Raw genomic sequence first — 19,627 nt, 5'->3', positions numbered from 1 at the left:
TCCTCTTCTCCAGAAATAACTTCGGAGAGGCTAAAATCTGCATTTAAATCACCAGCATTTCCTAACAATTCTGTACCTAAACTTCGATCCTTCTGCACTAGTGACACTTCAAAATCTAATGGATAAGATTCAGAGACTTTTTCTGCATAATGATTCCCTGAAATATCTCCCGAAGAAGCAGCTGAAATTTCTTGCTTTGTACTCTTGGCTTCATTTGGATTTAAATTTGATTTTTCTAAAATTTCATTTTCTGCTAGGAAGTAACTTTTATCCAGAGATTCTCTGTTCAGTTTGACAGTATCTGTTTCAACATTATAGTAAACATCTGGATTGCTCATAGAATGCAAATTTAACTTTGTTTTTTCACTTCCACTGTGCACTGCCAGCTCTCTGAAAGCAGATGCAACTTTCTCTAAAGATGTTGCATCCCTTGCACCTAAAAGAGAATCACCTTTTTCATAACACACTTGAAACTCTCTGTCTTCAGAGTTTAAAGTATTGTTGCTATTGCTTTCTGTAAAGCAATGTTCTTTATGCTGACATTCAAAAAGAGGTGAAAAATGTTGCTGTTTGCGAGGGCTGATACCCAGGGCATGCTTTCCAGCTTTTGGAATGACTTTAGCTTTCTTCATTGTTAGCTCAAAATTAGTTTCTGAGTGCACCTCACATTCTTCCTTTGTTGAAACATCACTCCCTGCCTTCCTCGAATTCTTTTTTCTTATGGTTTTGTGTATTATTTCCACTCCAGGCAACTTCTTTGATATTCCCTCTGTTTTCCGTCTCTCTCCATTAACAATTTTCTCGTTTAACATTTCACCAGGATCATTATTCACACTCATACAGATCTCAGCTGAAACAAAAAAATCTTTTCTGCCATTTTTTTCTTCTTTACTTTGATTACCAGTTAAACTGTCTTGCTCTCTATGTAGCTTATTGTCTCTGTTGCCACTAATGCTACTTTCTTGACCACTGAAATTAAAAAGTTGCTTTGATGTTCTATCAGTTTTGATTTTATTATATCTGTTTACATTTAATTTTCTTCTGTCAATTTCCAATTTATTTTCTGTGTGTTCAGGTTTACTGGAAGAGTTATCTTTTTGCAAACATTCCACATCCATCATGCTTTCCTTAGGTTTATTTTCCTCTCTCAATTCAACAGCTTCATTGTGATTCAAACGTTGAAAGACTTCAGCTGACTTCACAGGCTGCTGGAGTTCACTCTCTTCTGGTAAACTCTGAGCATGACAGCATATGGATTAAACTGAGATATCATGGAAAGCATCTTATTTTTTCCTTATTCTATGCATTCTTAATGCCAATACTGAGAGTTAGGAAAAACGACTGGCATGGAAGAAAATCTTGGAACAATGATAGACTTCAGAAGTCTGATCCCAAAAGAAAAAAAATATCATTCCTCCTTTGAAAAGGATTATTATTTTTCTGATTTGCTACCCTGATTGCAAAGAAAAAACCTACTTATCTTCAAAGAAGCTACCAAAGATTTAGAAGGCTGCCAGGAAGTGGATGAGGAGGGAAGATGGGGGTATTGGATTTCCAAAAAAGCAGTCCTGGAGACTCAAAGTAGACTGAAACTCAAAACATTTTGAGAGATTCCACTTGTTCTTGAAGAACGTGAAGCCTATTGACATTCACAGGTTTCCTGATCCTTGTTCTTTGTTTGACTTTTTATCTTTGATGACATTAGCATTATAAGTCATACTAAATCTTCAGTTATGATGGCTATTTATCAACAAATATTATATATTTCCATCAGTTTGCTCCACCACTTGATGATGCACAAAGATGTAATGCTGTTAGTGTTACAGTTGATTCAGAGGTAATTTAATAGTAAGAAAAGCCAATAAAGACAAAGCCAGTGCCAGAATTATAGAACTCTGAGTTTGTCTGTAACAATAACATTAAAATTTATACCCATACAATAGTGTTCTTCAATTCAATCTAATTTATAAAGTTTATACTCAAATAATGTAGTCCTTAAAGAATGGCTATATATCATCTCTTCCAGAAAAAGATATTTCAAAAGAAAGTGAAGAATTTAGAAGTATTTTTTCTCAATTATTTGGAAGGTTGACTCTCCAGGAAACATGTATTTTGAGTACTTTGTCAGTCTAACAATCTACTCTTGCTGATAAGATTCAACACCAAGCATAAATAAAATGCTATTTGACCCCCAGGAAACAATGTGGCAAAAAGGACAGAAGGAAAAATATATCTGAAAATTTCAGAAATTAAGAGGGCATCATACCTCCCTGTTAAAAGAACTTCCTTACATGTTATTAAGTGGATCAGAATGCATACTATGGAATATCAATGGTGCATGCACAGTTAAGTCTGCCCTCATCTTAATGTCTGCATTTATCCAGAAGATCAAGCCCTAATACTTTAAGTATTAAAACCGAATGTATGTAATTGCACCTTCATCAGAATTTAGTGAATCATATGATTCTTTTAGCTGGAAGAACTGGCAATGTGTATGGATGGTACAGCGCTACGTTCATGTACAATGTGCACATAAATTTTAGTTTTGTGAATCATTCCAATAGGTATATTGCTCTTTGTTTGCCTAGATGTTCTTTTCGCTTGGTTGGCTGACAGGGAAGGACCTACCTCTTCCTCTTCCAGTCTTTTCAAAGAATCACCTGCAAACTTAATGTATTGGGTCATCAAGGTCACTAAGGCAGTGTAACGAGTTCGTAAATCCATGAACTGTAGAAAAACAAAGGAGGGGGAAAGGTGTGACAAAGGAAAATACTCCAATTAACCTCAAAAGAAGTGATAAACACTAATCTAGAACCTATCCCAATTCTCATTTCAAAATTCCGATGGTGGAATCTGAAGTCCTAATTCTGATTCCAAAGTTTAATTGCACAGATAAATGATAAGGATCTATGAGGAGATCCATAAGGAGAAGAAACAGAAGACAATATTTTGACTTTATTCTTTCCCCTCTAATAACAGATTGTAAGAGGGGCAAGCAGTGTTGGTCACTATTCCTCTCTCTTACAGTTATCAGGGAGACAGGTTTATCTTTCCTACCCAAATGAGACTGATTTGCCTTGGAATCTGCCAAAACATCCAGATCTGGTAAGTTTTACCTTAGTTAAAATGAAAGCTGACCCTGTTTACTGTGATCAAGGTCCAGCCCAGAGGTAGTAATGAATAGTTTTACTGAGATTAAATTCTCATACAGCTTTTTATTATTTGGATTACTTTTGTTCATCAACTGCGATATACAGTCTTCTTACCTAAATACAGCCTAATGACCAAGAGAATATTTATCATATCATGTATCTACAGAGAAAAAAATAATCTTGCTTGGGTTATCCTCTTTAATCATTAATAAATCCAAAAACCTATTCTTGTGTTTATGCTGTTTTAAGCAAAGACTCACATTTTCCAGTCACAAGAAATCCATTTACCTCTTGAATAATGAAGTCTGATGAGCTTTGCATTCTTCGGCGCTTCACTGGAGATTTTTGTTGGGAGTCAACCATAGCTCTGTAGGTCATGGTCTGTAACTCATAGTCCTGTAAAAGAGAGAATACACTAAATGACTGGCATCCCACATGATACTGACAATAAAACAATAGGATTACAAGTGTAATGTTATTTGTTACCTTCACAGCAGCTGAGTATTGCTCTGAGTATTTCTGGCATTCATCTATTTTGCTCTGTTTCATTTCAATCTCAGAAACCAGCATCTGTAAAATACGAATCTACATTTTTATCTTAAAAAGTTATTTTTATTACTATTATAATTAACATTTTTACTTTATTTGACATCATCTAACGTAAGTAGATGTTTATCTAAATCTAGTTTATCAAACATCTCATATGTTCCTATCCATGTGTGTTCAAGTAATTATGCTCAAGCCTATGTCCTGGGCGTCATAGGATTTATGGTACAAAAAAAGTGAAAAAACCTACCGAGTTTAATGGGTGGTAAGTGAACTTAAACCAAAATCAGGAGTATACCATTTCATGCATATAATTTATTATTCTGTCTCCTGTTTAAGTTGCATTTCCTTCTGGCAGGAGATAGCTGTTTAGTTTAGCTCTCCTTCCATGAAAACATTTCTACATCCATAAACACCAAGAGCAGTACTGAATACAAAATTATGTGATAAAGAGAGTCCAGAATTTTTAAGGTTTTGATCTTCTTTGCAGATTTGAGGACCAAACAATCTGGTCTATAATATGACAATCATCAGTGATATATCCATGGCTGCATTATAAACATGAAACCATACAATCTTGTGATTACTTGGAATTTTACAGTAGGGGCTGATGGATACAAGCACCTCACAATCAACAAGACTGATATCACTGGGTTAAACTGATATTATAATTCTTTGGTCATTACAGCAGTGCTTTCCCACATGGACATGCCTTTCATACCTTATGTTGGTTCAACTGTTTAGCCAAAGCTTTGCTATTTTCAGGACGTATTTCTTGAATCTTTCGCTGAGTATCTTCCACTTGTTGAATCCAAGTATCCAAAGAATTGTAAGTATCTTTATAATACTTCAGAGATTTATTAATACCTTCTAAGTCACGCAACCTGATTTTATTTTAGAAGATAGGTAAAGGGGGAGAAGATGATTATTAAAAACAAAAAACACTTCAAACATACTAAAATGAAACTCAACAAACAGCAAATTCACTTCTCAAACACCAAGGCTCTCAGCTTCATGAAGCCTTTTCATTTATCATAAAGGACATCCAGGAGAGATCCTACTATAGCAGAAACTTTGCATATATCCCTTATTAGTGTGATCATCTGCTTGAAACCCAATGAGTGCAGAAAACTCCAAGGAAGAGGGAGGGCTCTGCAACTGCATTCAATTCTGTTACAAGAAGTGAGAGTATTTCAAATGTGACCTATGGGTCAAGAAGAAGTGTGCTGTGCTGGAGTTAAGGAGCAGTTCACCATACACTCTGTGCCTCCACAAAACAACAGAATTACACTAAAACTGAAGACCACTAATGTGCGAAAGTAATCAATCCTGTATGTCCATTTTTAAATCATGGTTTTGACCTGTAAAGAGAGTTCTGTGTATTTTTTCATTCATTTTCATACTGGTGGAAATACAGACAGTTCTTCCTTCATGATCCTTATACTGTTACACATATACCATGGTGTAATTTTGGCGGTTGCTCTGCGCAAAGCCAGGAGTTACATTTGATCCTTGTGGGTCCCTTCCAACTCAGGATATTCTAGGACTCTACTTAAAAGCTCATATAAATATTGCCACTCAACACTGCAGGATAAACATACTTATTACACAACTTTTTACAGTTTGACTAGGAATGAATACTTGGAATCGTTCTAGCGTTGTTCTCAAGATACCAAAAAGAGCAAGCAAAGGAAATTGTATTACTCAGGTTTCATACTTAAGCATGTTTTAAAGCTAATAACCAGGAAAAAGAGAAAGGATCATGATAACTGCAGCCAATATTTGTACACATTTTTTGTATAATGATCATCAGTGTTAAGCTGGTAGGAAGCAGAGATAACATTTGCAGAAAGCAGCCTGTTTACAGCTCTGTGCTGCAACTACCACAGTCTGTCTTATTTATACCAGAATCCACTATGCTTTAACAGCCATTTTTCAGCATATTCTATTCAAGATGGAGTCCTGTGAGGAAAGTATGTGGTTCATGCTTACTCTCTGAGGAAATAAGGAAATCATAAAACCACTGTTTAATCATTTAAATTATGTTAAAATATCAAATGATGAAAAATCTGAGGCGGATTTAAAGCTAGTCATTCTGCAGTTAGCTTTAAGTGAGTTGGCTTTTTCCCATCTTCCCTCTAACTTCCACCAATGTTAAACAGACACAATTAAATTAGTTAATTGCAAGCGAAAAACTTCAGTATTGCACCTGAATGGATATTCACCCCTTAGAAAAGAAGGATGAAAATGTGACAGGTTGTTTTGTGAACTTTTACATCAACAGCACTATCTTCAATGCTCTTGTTCAAGTTATCTATAATGATAAACTGAAGTACATTTTAAAGAAAATAAATTCAGACTGTATAGTACAGACTTCCTCAACTTGCTTGTATTTTGTCCTTCAGTCTCTACAGTTCTGCTTCCTTTACATATAGGAAACAGAACTGTAGAGATTGAAGGAAAAAGTATTTCCTGGAGTGTCATGTATGGACATCGCCTTCAGAACTCCAGGGAGGTGTGTTCTGCTGTATCTGTGTAGGTGTGCATTTGAGTAACATTTTTCAATATCAACTTCACAGTAAAGGCTTGAATTTAGAGCAATATCTCAAGTGGATATTGAGGTTGTGCACACATATCAAAAAAAAAAAAAAAAAAAAAGGCACCTCACCAAAAAGTTATTGCACCAAAATTATCATCACAGAAGTCAATGGAAGCTAAGGACTTCTAGACTTAGCACTTGAATCATTAAAAGCAAATTAACATTTGTCCAATCATAACTGATGAATCAGTTCATCAGTTTAGCCTGTCAGAACTAATTATATGAAGAAACAGATGGTATTTCCATAGGACTGCCAACCACTTCTGCAGGCTTTTTCTGTTTAGGTTTTTTTTTGAAGAAGAAAGAAGACAATTTATGTCTACTGTGTATCAGTAAGTTGTAAGTAAATAATCTTGTTCATCTTTTGGTGCTTAATAGTCACAGACATTTCCTGTGGAAAAGTAAGGCAATGATGTCAGCAGCACAAAACAAGTATTCATCTTAGCAAATTTCAAAACCAGCACAGAAAACTATTCGGATTTCTTTTAGCATGAATTTCTGATTGTTTTTCCTCAGAAATAATAAAACCAGTATAGAACATGAACAATTTATAATAAAAGGTTATACAAACCTATTTTCAATTTGAGAATGAACATTTTGCCACCTCTCAGCCAACTGGTCCACTTTTTCTTTATGCCAGTCAAAGTCAAGATCACGTTCCTTGTGCATTTTGAACATCTGATCGCTGATCATCTTTGCCTTCTGCAGTTCATCCTCTAAGGCATGGAATGTTTGTCTTTTTTCATCTACTTCAGATCTCCATTGCTAGTATATGAGAAATGAAAAACTGTAAATAACTCATAAATTATGACAAAATGCATAAATTAATCAATAAAAATGTTTTAATTAATATTTTACTTCTGATTGCTCAAATACTTAAATGGTGCCAGAATGGGTCTGAAGCAACTAATAGCTATAAAATGCAAAATAATTCCTCGTAACAGCAATCCCTAAGACATGTAGATCAAAACACAGACATCAAATTAACACAATTACCTTATAAACTACAGCTTAAAAAAAGAAACATTAGGTAGATGCCAATCATTCTAACAAAAAAAAAGCATTACTCATATTTTGCAGTATCAAAATGAGGTTTATACAATAACCGAAAAATGCTTAAGTTCAATCTTTCTATTTCTCAAAGATATATGCCCAGCTTCTTAGGAAACCCTGATTAGTATAATATAGCAATAGTAGGATTGCTATTGTGGTCATGTTTAGATAATATAAATGTAACTCTACATTTATGTTACCTTATGTATATGCTACCTTGTGAAGAGAAAAAAAATCTTACTGCATTAACAAGTGCCACTGTTGCTTGGAAGTTCAGACACTTCACAGCATTTCGTAACAGTGGGAACATGCTTTCAAACTACCCAGTTCCTAAGGCTCCAAAGTAAGTTTTTTCTGAGATGTCAACCCCAATAAAGACTAAAACTAAATACACAAGCCAATTTTTTATACACTATACAGTATAGCATAACCAAGTCAGGTGTTACAAGACAGATTAATTTCTCTTATTTTTTGATTTGCCCATGAGAAGGCACCAGCGAACTCTTACCTTTAATGTACCCATCAGGTTTTCAATATGGTTTTTGTCAGCCATTACTGCCTCTTCTTCACACAACTTAGTTTCATAGTGTTTCACTAATGATTCTGCTGTTTGGGTGTTTGTCAGGACCAAATTTATAGTTTTTAATCTGAAAAACAGTAATCTTCTGTTAACTGAACCATCAATAACAACATTCAACATACTTGTGTTCTTCAGTCTATTCATGTCATGGGGCACCCCTTTATACAATGTTAAAATATTAACTCCCCTTTCCTAGATTAGTATTATTCATACTCATTTCTTCAATTTATTTTGAAGAGAAAACTGTGAACTAAAAGGTGTGATGGAAGATACCCTAGTACATACTTATCTATGAAAATGGAAGACATGGAATAAACTTGATTCATGTTTTGTATAACAACATTGAGCTCAGAGCGCAGGGTAGGGACTGAAGGTGAACCAGCAGCTTGACCGAAAAACTCTTCACATTTATCTGTGATGGCTCCCAAGTCATCCTTCAGTCGATCCAGTTCTTTCTTCAGTTTCTGTAAAATGAGAGGTGATTGACAGTGCTTTCATCCTACATCAACCTGATATATACTCTACATATCACTATCAGTACAGGTATGCCCTTTGCTTGTTTCATGTGGACAACATTTTAAAAAATAAAAAGATATACATATATAATAGGGAAACTAACAGAGTCATCAATTACCAGCAGCTTTTTTTCTCACAAACACAAGCATTATATTTGACTCATCTTTACAAGGTGCAGTGTAAATCTTCCTGGTTACACTCAAAATGTCTGCGTATATTTGTTTTTAAATAAAGCTCTTTTCCTAGGTAAAACTGCCTTTCTCAAAGGCCCACCTCTTGCTCTGAAATCCTAAGCACATTTTCATGTACATCATCCCTTTCCATTGGTGTTCGGATCTGCCGTATTAACCGCTCCTCACAAGTCTCTAGCCGTAGTCTGATATTCCTGACTTCAGAGATGTACAGATTGTAAATAGATTCTTCCTGCTCCTCTGTTGAAAGAAATAAGGCCCATGTTAGCAAGCAAAGTCATCACGTCATTTTCAACACATTGTCTCATGAAACTTCATAAAGTCATCATTCTACAAGAGTTGGACTCAATGATCTTTATGGGTCTCTTCCAACTTGGCGTATTCTGTGTGATTTCTGTGTGAGGTCTTTCTGTGACTGGTTGAAATGAAATTAGTTTCCATTGGAATTTTGGCTTTAAGGAAGATTTTAGGAACCCTTAATTTTTGATATTATTAGATGATCTCTTCACCCATGAAAAACTTTTGTCTGTGGCCATGCATCCCAGGCACAGGCATCACCCCTATACAGACTTTGCTGAACTCAGTGACTGATACTCTCAATTAGTGATATCAGGTACGTTAAATTCTCTCTTTCCAATGCACAGGGTACCACATCTTTCCTGAAGCACAGTGAACTGTGCTAATAAAGTAAGCAGCTTTGCACTACCGTATTTCTTGAAATCTTTAGCTACTCAACAGTAAATCAGAACAGACATTTTAAGCTTTCTATTCTCAAAAAGAGTGTTAAGAGAACAGTAACTACAAGCATTCTGTGAAGCTAGAGAAATACCTAGGATGCTTTTCTTGCCTTAACAGTTTGAAAAAATTTTTATTCTCTTATGAAATCAACAAAGTAATCAAATTGTATTTTCAGCATTCAAAAACAAGACAGGTGGGACTAAACAGTGAGCTGTAAAGCACGTAATAAATTCTTAGGTGTAAAATTTGTGCAGTACTCTATATATTAAGTAACACAACAATATTTTGTACATAGCTTAATATAGACAAACTTAATAAAAAATTACAGCTTCAGTACAATATAATTGTGCACATTGTTAAAACAACTCTCTGTTCAAAATAACAGAAGTGATAACAATATCAATATGATAAAACAGATCTCAGGATCAAGAACTAAAATCTCTTTCATGAGGGAATCTTTCTAGTGCACTAAACTAATTTTTACCTCTTTCTGCAGACTTCAGAAGCTCTTGATAGTATTGCTTGCAAACATTAACTTCCCTTTCTAGCTGTGCTGTATCAGAGCTTGTAAAGATTTTGGACTCCTGGCTATCTTCCAAAAAATCATCAAAGCGGGACTGCAAATTGCTTAGAACCTGCTGATGTTCACCTGGCAGCATCGTCTTTATCTGCAACAGATTATAAACCCAAAGCACAGTCAGCAATGATCCATCACTCACACAGTTCCCTGTAACACTTTTTATCAAAAAGCAATAAAGACCAATTACTAAGATGGTGAGGTCAAAGAACTGAGGTTGTGAAAGCTTAGTGTTCCTAAGCTGGAGTCCACTTGACAGCTGACAGTTTACACTCACCATAAAATCCTTTTTCATCTTTAATGCCAGTAATGGGCTGTGTTAAGACAACCCTACATCAGACTTCATCTGACCAAGCAGCAACAAATAAGCAGCAAGAGTCATACAAGCAGGGACACCTCAAGAATTATCTCAGATTCCTCTTTCCAACAGTAACAGTGATGGATTAGGAGGGAAAATGTCATTTTGGATACTGCAAATATTATGGTAATGGTTTGTGTTGTTTTAGCCAGAAAGAAGAGTAATTTGATCTATATCACTATTTCATTTCTGACAGATTGGGCCTAACTAGCTATTTAACATTTCAAGTTACAGATATGTACGAGAATGAAAAAATGCATTATGGAGGAATAAGCGTTCAGCTGTCTGCAGCTTGAAAGACTAAATGTTACTTAACAGTTGTTCCACTGTTAGTCAGAAGTTGAAGCATGAGGAAATAATGACCATCTTCAGGAAGATAAACCTTAGCCTAATGAAGCTAATCTCCCCAGATATCTTCAACATAAATGCAGAAAGGTAGACCTTTGCAGCATAAAATGCAGAATTTAGTTAGTGTTCATTCCTTTCAAGAGGTCTCTGCTCACAACAGGAGACCAGGCTGCAAGCAGTTTTCCTGACACCACCACTCTGCTCCTTCCCCAAACCTAGCTGTGAAAAGACTGCTCAGACCAGGACAGAACACTGCACACTGGTAACCAGCAAGACCACTGCTGCCAGCTAATCCCACAAGAAAGATGAGGATTGCTGCAAATCACCGATTATACATTTCCAGGAAGTGCATCCTATGACTTCCCAGCAAATGGTTAAGAGCCCTTCCCAGTCATAGCACATACCGAGGCAACATTGCCAGCTCTAACAGCTTCAATTTCATTTGTCAGGTAATGCCAGGACACCACACTCTTCATGTTTACATGTGACTCATGCCAAAGGGCCAGAACATTCTGAAATTGTTGTTCAATCCTGAAATATGAAAAAACCACCAAATTTAGATCAGGGTTACACATGAAGAAGAAAAAAAATAACCCACAAAAAACTCCCGTGAGATATTCTCTTAACCCAAGCTTCATATAAATTAATTTTAACAGAAAATAGGCAGTTTTGTTTTGTCCCTACCTGTTGGCTGTATCTATTGCTTCTTTGTTTGGTGGAGGAACTGTAAAGCACACAGATGGAACCATGGCCTCATTACCACTTGGGCTAATGACTTTCCATTTAGCACGATGGGAGTTGTTTGCTAACACACACTCATCATCTTTGTAAATAGTTATCTAGTATTAACAGAAAAGCAGAATAATTTGATGAGCCAAGTATTACGAAATAACTGTACAAAGCACTTCTGCAAATGGTGTCTACAAATAAGCAACAGAACAACAAAACCAATGTTCCAACACAGGGATTTGCTCTTGTTTACTAGGGTGGAAGAAATTTAGAGCCTAGCTTTCTCCAGGAACATGGTAATTAACAAAACCTTAACTGAATTCTCACATCTGTAATTGGTTTGAAGAAATTCAAGTTTCTAACCTCAATTTGTCTATAGTCACAGATGGCTTTAATTGGGATGGATGTTTTGAGTACACAGTCGGGGTTTCTTGGCTTCAGCTGAATTATTGCCTTTGCTCTCCCCACAAGGCCTGCTACTGTGCTCTTATACTGCAAGAGTTGTTCTTTTTCTTCCTAGAACAGTTAAGAAAAGAATACGTCATAAGAGATGGCCAGAATTCAGTGTTGCCTCTTTGATCCTGTTAAACTTATTTTTCCTGACTCCTTCTACAGTGTATCTTAAAAGTAATACATTTTACAAGAACAAAGTATCTTTCTGTAGCCACTGGTTTCCCAGATCTGGTATTGTAAATATAAAGAAATAAATAATACTGCGTTTTAAAGTTGTGAAAAACAGTCTTTGCAAATGGATAAATACAACTATTTACTTATAAGTTCTGAAATATGAACTATTTTTCCTTCACTTTAAATGAATAATCTTAATACATTTTATATCCAACTATAATTCAACACATTTCTGCTTTCATTGTAACTCATGTTAATAGAGTCCTTGAATTCTTACCATGGACTCCTGGACAAGGTCTTCCAGCCTATGAACACTGCTTGATCTATCACAACTGTATTTTCGGTATATGGTATCTTTCAAATTCTTCAAATATTCCATGGCTTCTTTGGCATCACTGAAAAACTAGGATAAATACCAGGGTTACTTTTAAACAACCTAAAAAGTATACAATCAGCTACACCAACGTTTATTTCAAGTGCTGACTTCTTTAAAATAACCCTTTCTTGTTGCTTTAAGTGACCACTGCACAACACTTGAAAGAGATTCATGACCTCATGTCTAAATGTACTCTTCAAGAAGGCACACACAAGTTATTCTTAGTACTATCTACATGCAAAATTAATCGAGCCGTTATTGAACCTTAGTTAATTACTGTTCCTGAAATTGAAAAATTTTCTGAAGTCAAGCTTTTCTTAGAATTACAATTACTTTCATATATAAAGAACTGACAAAGTGTGGAAACCTGCTGCAAAATTCAGGGAGCAGAGGAGCAAACATTTTGTGTAGACAGGGAAGTGAACTGCCAAATTAGGGTCCTGGTTAAGCACAGTTGGGAAAAGAAATGTCCTGTGACAATCCTCACCCCATTCTGTCCCTTAAACCTCATTGCTTAAATCCAGAATTCCATTTCTTACCCTGACCACTAGGACCAACAATTGCTTTGCCTTCTCCAGTGGCCCTTCCCTCACTTTGGGCTTCCATCCTTCTCAGCCCAAAGGAATCTCACCCCAGCATCATCCCCTTTTTATCTGCAGTCATCCAATCCAGAAGACACTAAAGATAAATCTTTATAATTTAAATGTTTTCAAAAAGTAGATTTTTAAAAAGCAAAAAAAAAAAACCACAGAAACTCAGTAACTGAGCTCTGCATCATTTGCTGAGTATATGAATGGGTGATAATCAGAAAAGCAGATGGGTGTTTCATTGGACGTGTTTGCTGTCAGCATGTTCCATTTATTATTAATACTGCACGTTCTATTTCTTTTTGAGAAGTCCTGGAATAACCATCATATATATTTTATATATATATAATATACATATTTATATATATTTCACATTTTTATTGATTTACTTTCTTACCTCAAAATATGCAGCATTTTCTCTCAAATGTTGTTCAACACAGTGACAGAGCTGGAGAATCCAGCTCCATTGGGTCTGCATTGCAGCCCTATAGGCCTTTAAGGAAGAGAGATATATTTTAAAAATGGAAATTAAAACCTGAATGCCTTTAGCAAGCATGAAAGCAATGTAGCAAACAAAAGAAGCTAAACCTGATCTCCTCGCCCTGGAAAAGCAAGCTTCAAGCAAGGAAAATTCCAATTAGATGTGAGGGAAAAAACCCTGTCACTAAAACATAGCCAAACATAAGAAAACTTGCTCAGCGGGGCTGTGAAATCACCATCCTCTGATCTGGTCAGAGCTGGGCCAAACAAATCCCTGACACTGCTTCAAGCAAGAGCTGGAGTACAACTCCAAAGGTTCCTCCAGTCTAAGCTCATCTACAATTCTGTATCTCTATTTACTCAATCGAAATAGATGCATTCTTTCCTGGACATATATCGGATATTAAAGTACCACTGACTACACAATTAAAAAAGAAATAATCAGGGCTCGCTGCAATAGATAATTTAGTGACGGTCGCACAGGAATCTAAAGCGCCTTCCCCAGCAGGGGGCGCTCTCGCCCCGGGAAATCAGCCACAGGTTTCGGATTTTCAATTCCGATTCTCAGGGAATTCAAAACAGCTTTTCCATTGGCTTCAAGGAATTTCAAAGTGACGCATTAATGCACAGGTTCTTCTGTAAAAAAGGATTTTTTTATAAATATCCCAGCGTAGCATTACTGGAGACGGAATAACCTGCACAGTCATCGTCACTGTGGTGACCTGGTTTCATAATATGCATCTTTAATGTATTAGTATATTCCACTGATAAGAAACCATTAGAACAGCATATACTGTTAAGGAATAGAAATCCCCACATTACATAAAAAGTCATTTATTATTGAGAGAAGGAAGGAAGGGAGGAGTTTTCTTCAAGTTTCCAATTCCGGCAGATGTGAACTCACTGAGCTGAAGAACAATAAAAATCCACTCTTTCTGACTTTTTTTATTCTTATATAATAAATCAGCTATTCATTGTTTCGATGTTTACCACCTACTGTCTGTATCTACTCTTTTCTTGAAGATTTACAATGAAAAACATTTTACATTCTCCTTTGATAACCTGTTATGACCCTACAACAGCTATAGTAAATTTTCTGTATGTGTAACATAAAGCTTGATTCAAGCCTGAAGTAAATCACACCACTGGTCAGATTTTTAACATCCAAACAGGTTTTAAAATTGACTGACAAATAAGTTATGAAACCAACCCTAAATCATAATAGGAACCTGCAGATAGAGTAAATTACTAGAAAAGCTCTTACTGAAACTTCTTTCAATCCAACAGGAAAGAAACCACATAAGGACTGTTCTGTGCCCTCAGCCTGCCAATGCAGTTTGTATCAATAACACTAGAAGCTGCATGCATAACCAGAAACATCTGTACAGACCAACTCTGAAAATTTTAATTTTAGAGTTTAGAGGGATTTCATCTAAGCAATCCAAGACGTAACCATAATCTTATAAAAGTGTTTTTATTTTTTGGAAACTGGAATACAGATACCACAGAGATGCTGAAGAAGAAAGGAAAAAAAGGCCCTTTTATTTAGAGTCTTGTTTAATTTCCTCTAAGTTAGTACTTCCCTTCTTTTTCCCAAAATTAAACTCTGTTAAATCCCAAAACTTTTCCTGTTTCTGTGCTGTTTTTACTAACTTACCTCAATGGTTAGCCTGGCTGGGTGATTTTCAAGAAGCAATTGTTCAGCTATTTCTTGTACTGATTTTATAACTTCTTCTTTTTCATCAAGTTCTCTCATTAATTCCTTTTTCCAGACAAAGGAAAAAAAAGTATTAGAAATTTCTTAAATTATCAAAGATTACTTAATTATTCTCTCTGGATTATACTAAAAATACATACTGCATGATATTCCTTTTTTCTTGTTATATTGGAGTTTCTCTCACTCCAGTCATATGCAACCTCTTCCTCTTCTTTTTCATTCAACCATATCAATTCTCTAGTAGCACGAGACACAAAATTGTGAAGAGTATCTAAATGCCTTTCCTGATTTCTCGATGTATTCTTTAATTAAAAAGAAAAGAAAAATATTTACAAGAATCAGAATTTAAAGTTCACCCCTCATGACTAGATTATGCAGAGATTACGCACACTGAAAAGATGAACATGGAAGAGGAATGATGAACTTACCAAGAGCTTTGAATACTGACTCTCCAGTTTGTGCAGTTTTTCCACATAACTGAGTTTAAGAGGAGCGGTCATTTGGATCTGTATTTGGTATATAAGATCAAAAGACAAAAAAAAGGTTAGATATGTTAAACCATTAGATCTCCTGATTTCATCAAAAGTCATCTAGAGATCAGAAGTAAAAGTACGACTGTGAAACCCAAACAGTTTTAAAATTCAACATTAGTTTATGGGTCACCCAGTGAGAAATTAACCAAAGAAATAAAGAATATGGTGCAGTACCTCACTCATTTTGGCTTCTTTAAGGCTGGATTCAAATTCCTCAATAGCTTTGTGGACATTTTTGTGATTTTCCAAATGGCTTTCAACACTTGGCAAATCTGAACCCCATTCTGTTCGATCAAGTTGCACCTTACAAAGAGGAGTTAAAAATTAGCCATGTTCTCCAAGAAGTAAACATAATAATTAAAAGTGGACTGTTTCCATAAAGATGGGTACCTGCATTTCTTCCACCCAGCTCAATAGGTCCTGGACAAATTTCATGTTCACCTCTTCTTCTGTTAAATTCTGATCCACAAAAGCTGATTTCATAAGAGGTTTTCTGATTTGCATCAGTTTAAGTGTTTGCAGAGTCCCACTGTCTACTCCTGTCACATAGCTCTGGACTAACCGTGGTGGGATGCCTGGTGGGTAAGTGGGAGTGATGGTTGGTGTCAGTCTGGATGTAAGACCTGATGAAAGGCCAGATGTCAAGCTGGAAGAAGTCAAAGGAGGTGTTAAACCTTGGGTCATAGCAGCATTTAATTCAGGGGTTAGGTTAGTTGTAAATCCTGAGTTTAGGCTTTCGGTTATTCCAGATATCATAAGCTTTGTCTGCTCTGTGGTCAGTGCATGCCCCTTGTTGTACACAGAAGAACATTCAGTCCGTAAGGCCATCAGTTCGTCACGAAGTTTTGCAACTCTATTAAAATAAAATAAGAAAAAATAAACAAAAATAATTTCAATGAATGCTTATGATTAAGGTTTATCATGCTCAATTGATTTAAATAGTGATTTGAATTCACATGATCTCTTACACTTTAGTCACACTTAAATATTTATAAAAAAGCTCTTCTATCAGACGGTACAGGATATGTCAGCTTATACTTCTATACAGATAACAGATGAAGAAATCTGGCAATGACTAAAAAAACCAGCATAGTATGGGCACTAACATGCACTATACACAATTCCAGTGAACAATCAGCAAACCAGAAATCTTACAAGATACTACATGTTGCAGTAGATCAAACACTTGCAGTTCACTGCTAAGGAGCTATGTGCTTGATCTCAACCAGTCCAGGACAGATTCTGAAAAAACTTTATAGAGTCTCTTTTTCATAAAACTGAATTACGCTGTTTAAATGCTTTTTTTCTGCCAAGACTCTACACACTCCCACATATAACTTCATGTTACCCCACTTATTACCTGTTAATAAACCTCCATCTATCACCTAAAATCTTGCCTCAATTTAAAAAAAAAATCAAAGTTGTGAATTCTAAACACATTTTAGGTGCAATAAAACAAGCTAACATCTTTACACAGAGATATCTAGTAAACATTAAACATTAAGACATGTTCAGGGGAACTACTTTGTTTTCACAAATGAGTAGTACAAACAGCTCCTCTTGTCTTCAATATTTGTAGGCAATGTACCCACCAAATTATCTGACATTTGGGTGCCCAGTGACAGATTGATAAGTTTATCCACAGACATAAACAACAGAAAATCTTGTCTGTAAGGGGTATCCACACTTGGGACATTTACTTGTTTACAAAAACACACTGTAAAGTACCTTTGAACAAGTTGGTCTGCTTGATAGTATTTTCCATCAATAAGAATTTGGGCATCAACCACTTGCTGACGGAGAAGGTTCTCAGATTCAAGAATATAGCCAGCTATCTCTGCTTCATGTTGGAACTGGAGCCCTGACTCTAATCGCTTGGTGTCCTTAATAAAATAAGAGAAATTCATTAAGCCTTGCAGCTACACCAAAGGGAAATCAGCTGTAAGAATTCCTAATTTTATTTTTTTGGTAAAAACTTATTCTTATCTCAAAACAATTGTGATTTTATCTAACAAAGGATTTTATCTAACTACTGACAAAAAGAGAAGGTAACACAACTCACTCTAGTGGTATTTTCTTGAAGAAATGCTATATTAACAGCACAACAACAATAAAAGCAGCAGCTATTAAGCTTGCACTCAAAAATCCTTAAGAGTTTTTTTTAAGTAGCCATTCTTCTGCTTCATGAATACAGACAAGTAAAATCACGGACTGACTTACAGACTGCAGAGCGTTCCGGGCAAGTATCAGTTTATCTTCACAGCTCCGACTGTCCCGCTGAATTCTGTTTGCAATTTGCTGCAGCATTTCCAACCTAGGTGATGCCAAAGTTTTTCAGAAAAATCAATAAGTATTAAAGTTATTTATATTTACCAATCATCTTGTATGACTCCAAAAACAAACAAATGAATCAACAGCATCTAACATAAAGCACAAATACGCATGCCAAGTTACCTGTTCCCTTCTACGGTGCCATTACCAAAGCTTATACAAGATTTAATCAGCGTGGGACCACAATTAACAGAAAGGAAATTCTCGTTAGAATCAACGCTGGTTCGAGTACTAGTACTGTTGCTAAACAGTGAATCGCTGCTATGATAGCTATAACTACTGCTATTCATTTTTACATCCAGACCACAGTCCTTCTGGCTGTTTACATTTGCTGGAAAATGAAAAGATAAAACTCCTACAAAATGTACAGCTTCTAGGGATGTAGTCCCACTACTGGCTTTTGAAACACCTAGCACTCCTCCTTTAAATAGGCTTGAGTACGCACATTCAAAACCCAGCAATTAATATTCTGCCAGCTCTTCAAAGGATTGTACCTGGGGCTATGTATGCTACCTTGCTTTTGGCTTCTCTACCTTGCAATAAAGCTCTGCAAGTACAGACTAGGCAGCAACATCAGGGCGTCTCTAGGAAACAGACATGCCAAATATTTTATTTAAGTGTCATTAAATAACTATAAAGCCAAGTAAGAACTAAAAGAACTCTTCACAGTGTTTCTCACTCCTCAGTGAAAAGTTTCAAAAACAGGCGAAGTGAGAAATCCTCACTCAACAGTTCAGTACAAATAACTTCTGGTTGCACTGACTCCTTTTTCTTCAAACGGAACTGCACAATAAAACTGGGGGTGTATCACGGTTAATCAGCTCATAACAATATAATCTGAGACACCTGTACACCATCCAACCCACCATCATTACTCCACTGTCCAAGCACATATTTACTAACTGCCCTGTCCCACTACTCTGTCCTGAAAAATTCCCCTCACCTTCTTCTACATTCATGAGACAATTGCTTCTTGTTGCTTTGACCACAAAACAAGTAGAAAAATCTGATCACTGCTCTTTCGTTTACATTTTAACTCAGAACCTGGGTTAAGGGCGATTTTTTTCAGTATTTCACTCCCTGCTTTTAGGATTCCTGAATAACCACACCCGCCCCACAAGGTGACTGTTTACACAGAAGAGAACAGCAAAGGCACAGACACGCCCCTGCTGCATGCCAAACTCAGCCAGTTTTGCAAACTAGAACTCAGTCTGGCACTCTCCTCACTGACATCATATTAAGTTTGGTCCCATACACCAATCTGGCCACACATTGTCTATCTGTGTTGATACTTTCTGATGTGTTCACCAGATTGCAGCAAAGTTTTATTACTTTACCAAATTTCAATATTAGAGGTCACGTTTTTACCACTATCAAATTTCAGTCCAGGAGCTGTATCAACACCTCATATTAATGAGATGCACTAATAACCAATACAACAGATATGGATGACATCCTTGTGTCCAGAACAACTGATAATTTTAACTTGGTGATTAAGCTAGAATCACTTAAAGACATTTTCTCTCTCATTGTACAGGGACCACCACATGTAGTGACTATCACTGTATGATCTGTCACTCTAAGTATGT

At 36.0% G+C, this 19,627-nt stretch overlaps 1 protein-coding gene across 17 annotated transcripts in view; it reads right to left on the bottom strand.

Annotated features, from left to right (window-relative positions):
- The window catches only part of DST (dystonin), a 301,419-nt gene that overhangs the window by 126,978 nt on the left and 154,814 nt on the right, over window positions 1–19,627 (bottom strand). For all 17 annotated transcript variants that reach the window (XM_050316395.1, XM_050316379.1, XM_050316384.1 and 14 more), the window contains 21 exons: window positions 17,928–18,021; window positions 17,436–17,590; window positions 16,098–16,560; window positions 15,882–16,010; window positions 15,603–15,680; window positions 15,315–15,476; window positions 15,115–15,219; window positions 13,375–13,470; window positions 12,292–12,417; window positions 11,751–11,903; window positions 11,343–11,497; window positions 11,063–11,189; window positions 9,860–10,043; window positions 8,720–8,877; window positions 8,216–8,394; window positions 7,859–7,997; window positions 6,869–7,062; window positions 4,420–4,582; window positions 3,639–3,722; window positions 3,441–3,548; window positions 2,629–2,727 (listed from right to left, as the gene is read on the bottom strand). In XM_050316395.1, the coding sequence (XP_050172352.1) occupies window positions 2,629–2,727; window positions 3,441–3,548; window positions 3,639–3,722; window positions 4,420–4,582; window positions 6,869–7,062; window positions 7,859–7,997; window positions 8,216–8,394; window positions 8,720–8,877; window positions 9,860–10,043; window positions 11,063–11,189; window positions 11,343–11,497; window positions 11,751–11,903; window positions 12,292–12,417; window positions 13,375–13,470; window positions 15,115–15,219; window positions 15,315–15,476; window positions 15,603–15,680; window positions 15,882–16,010; window positions 16,098–16,560; window positions 17,436–17,590; window positions 17,928–18,021 (3,151 nt within the window). The remainder of the gene's footprint in view (window positions 1–2,628; window positions 2,728–3,440; window positions 3,549–3,638; window positions 3,723–4,419; window positions 4,583–6,868; window positions 7,063–7,858; window positions 7,998–8,215; window positions 8,395–8,719; window positions 8,878–9,859; window positions 10,044–11,062; window positions 11,190–11,342; window positions 11,498–11,750; window positions 11,904–12,291; window positions 12,418–13,374; window positions 13,471–15,114; window positions 15,220–15,314; window positions 15,477–15,602; window positions 15,681–15,881; window positions 16,011–16,097; window positions 16,561–17,435; window positions 17,591–17,927; window positions 18,022–19,627) is intronic.

The sequence above is a fragment of the Myiozetetes cayanensis genome, unplaced genomic scaffold (assembly GCF_022539395.1).
Source record: "Myiozetetes cayanensis isolate MyiCay16 unplaced genomic scaffold, myiCay2020 scf2-11, whole genome shotgun sequence".
Taxonomy (NCBI): domain Eukaryota; kingdom Metazoa; phylum Chordata; class Aves; order Passeriformes; family Tyrannidae; genus Myiozetetes; species Myiozetetes cayanensis.
The sequence above is the reverse complement of the archived record's forward strand: the minus strand, read 5'-3'. Positions and strand labels throughout refer to the sequence as shown.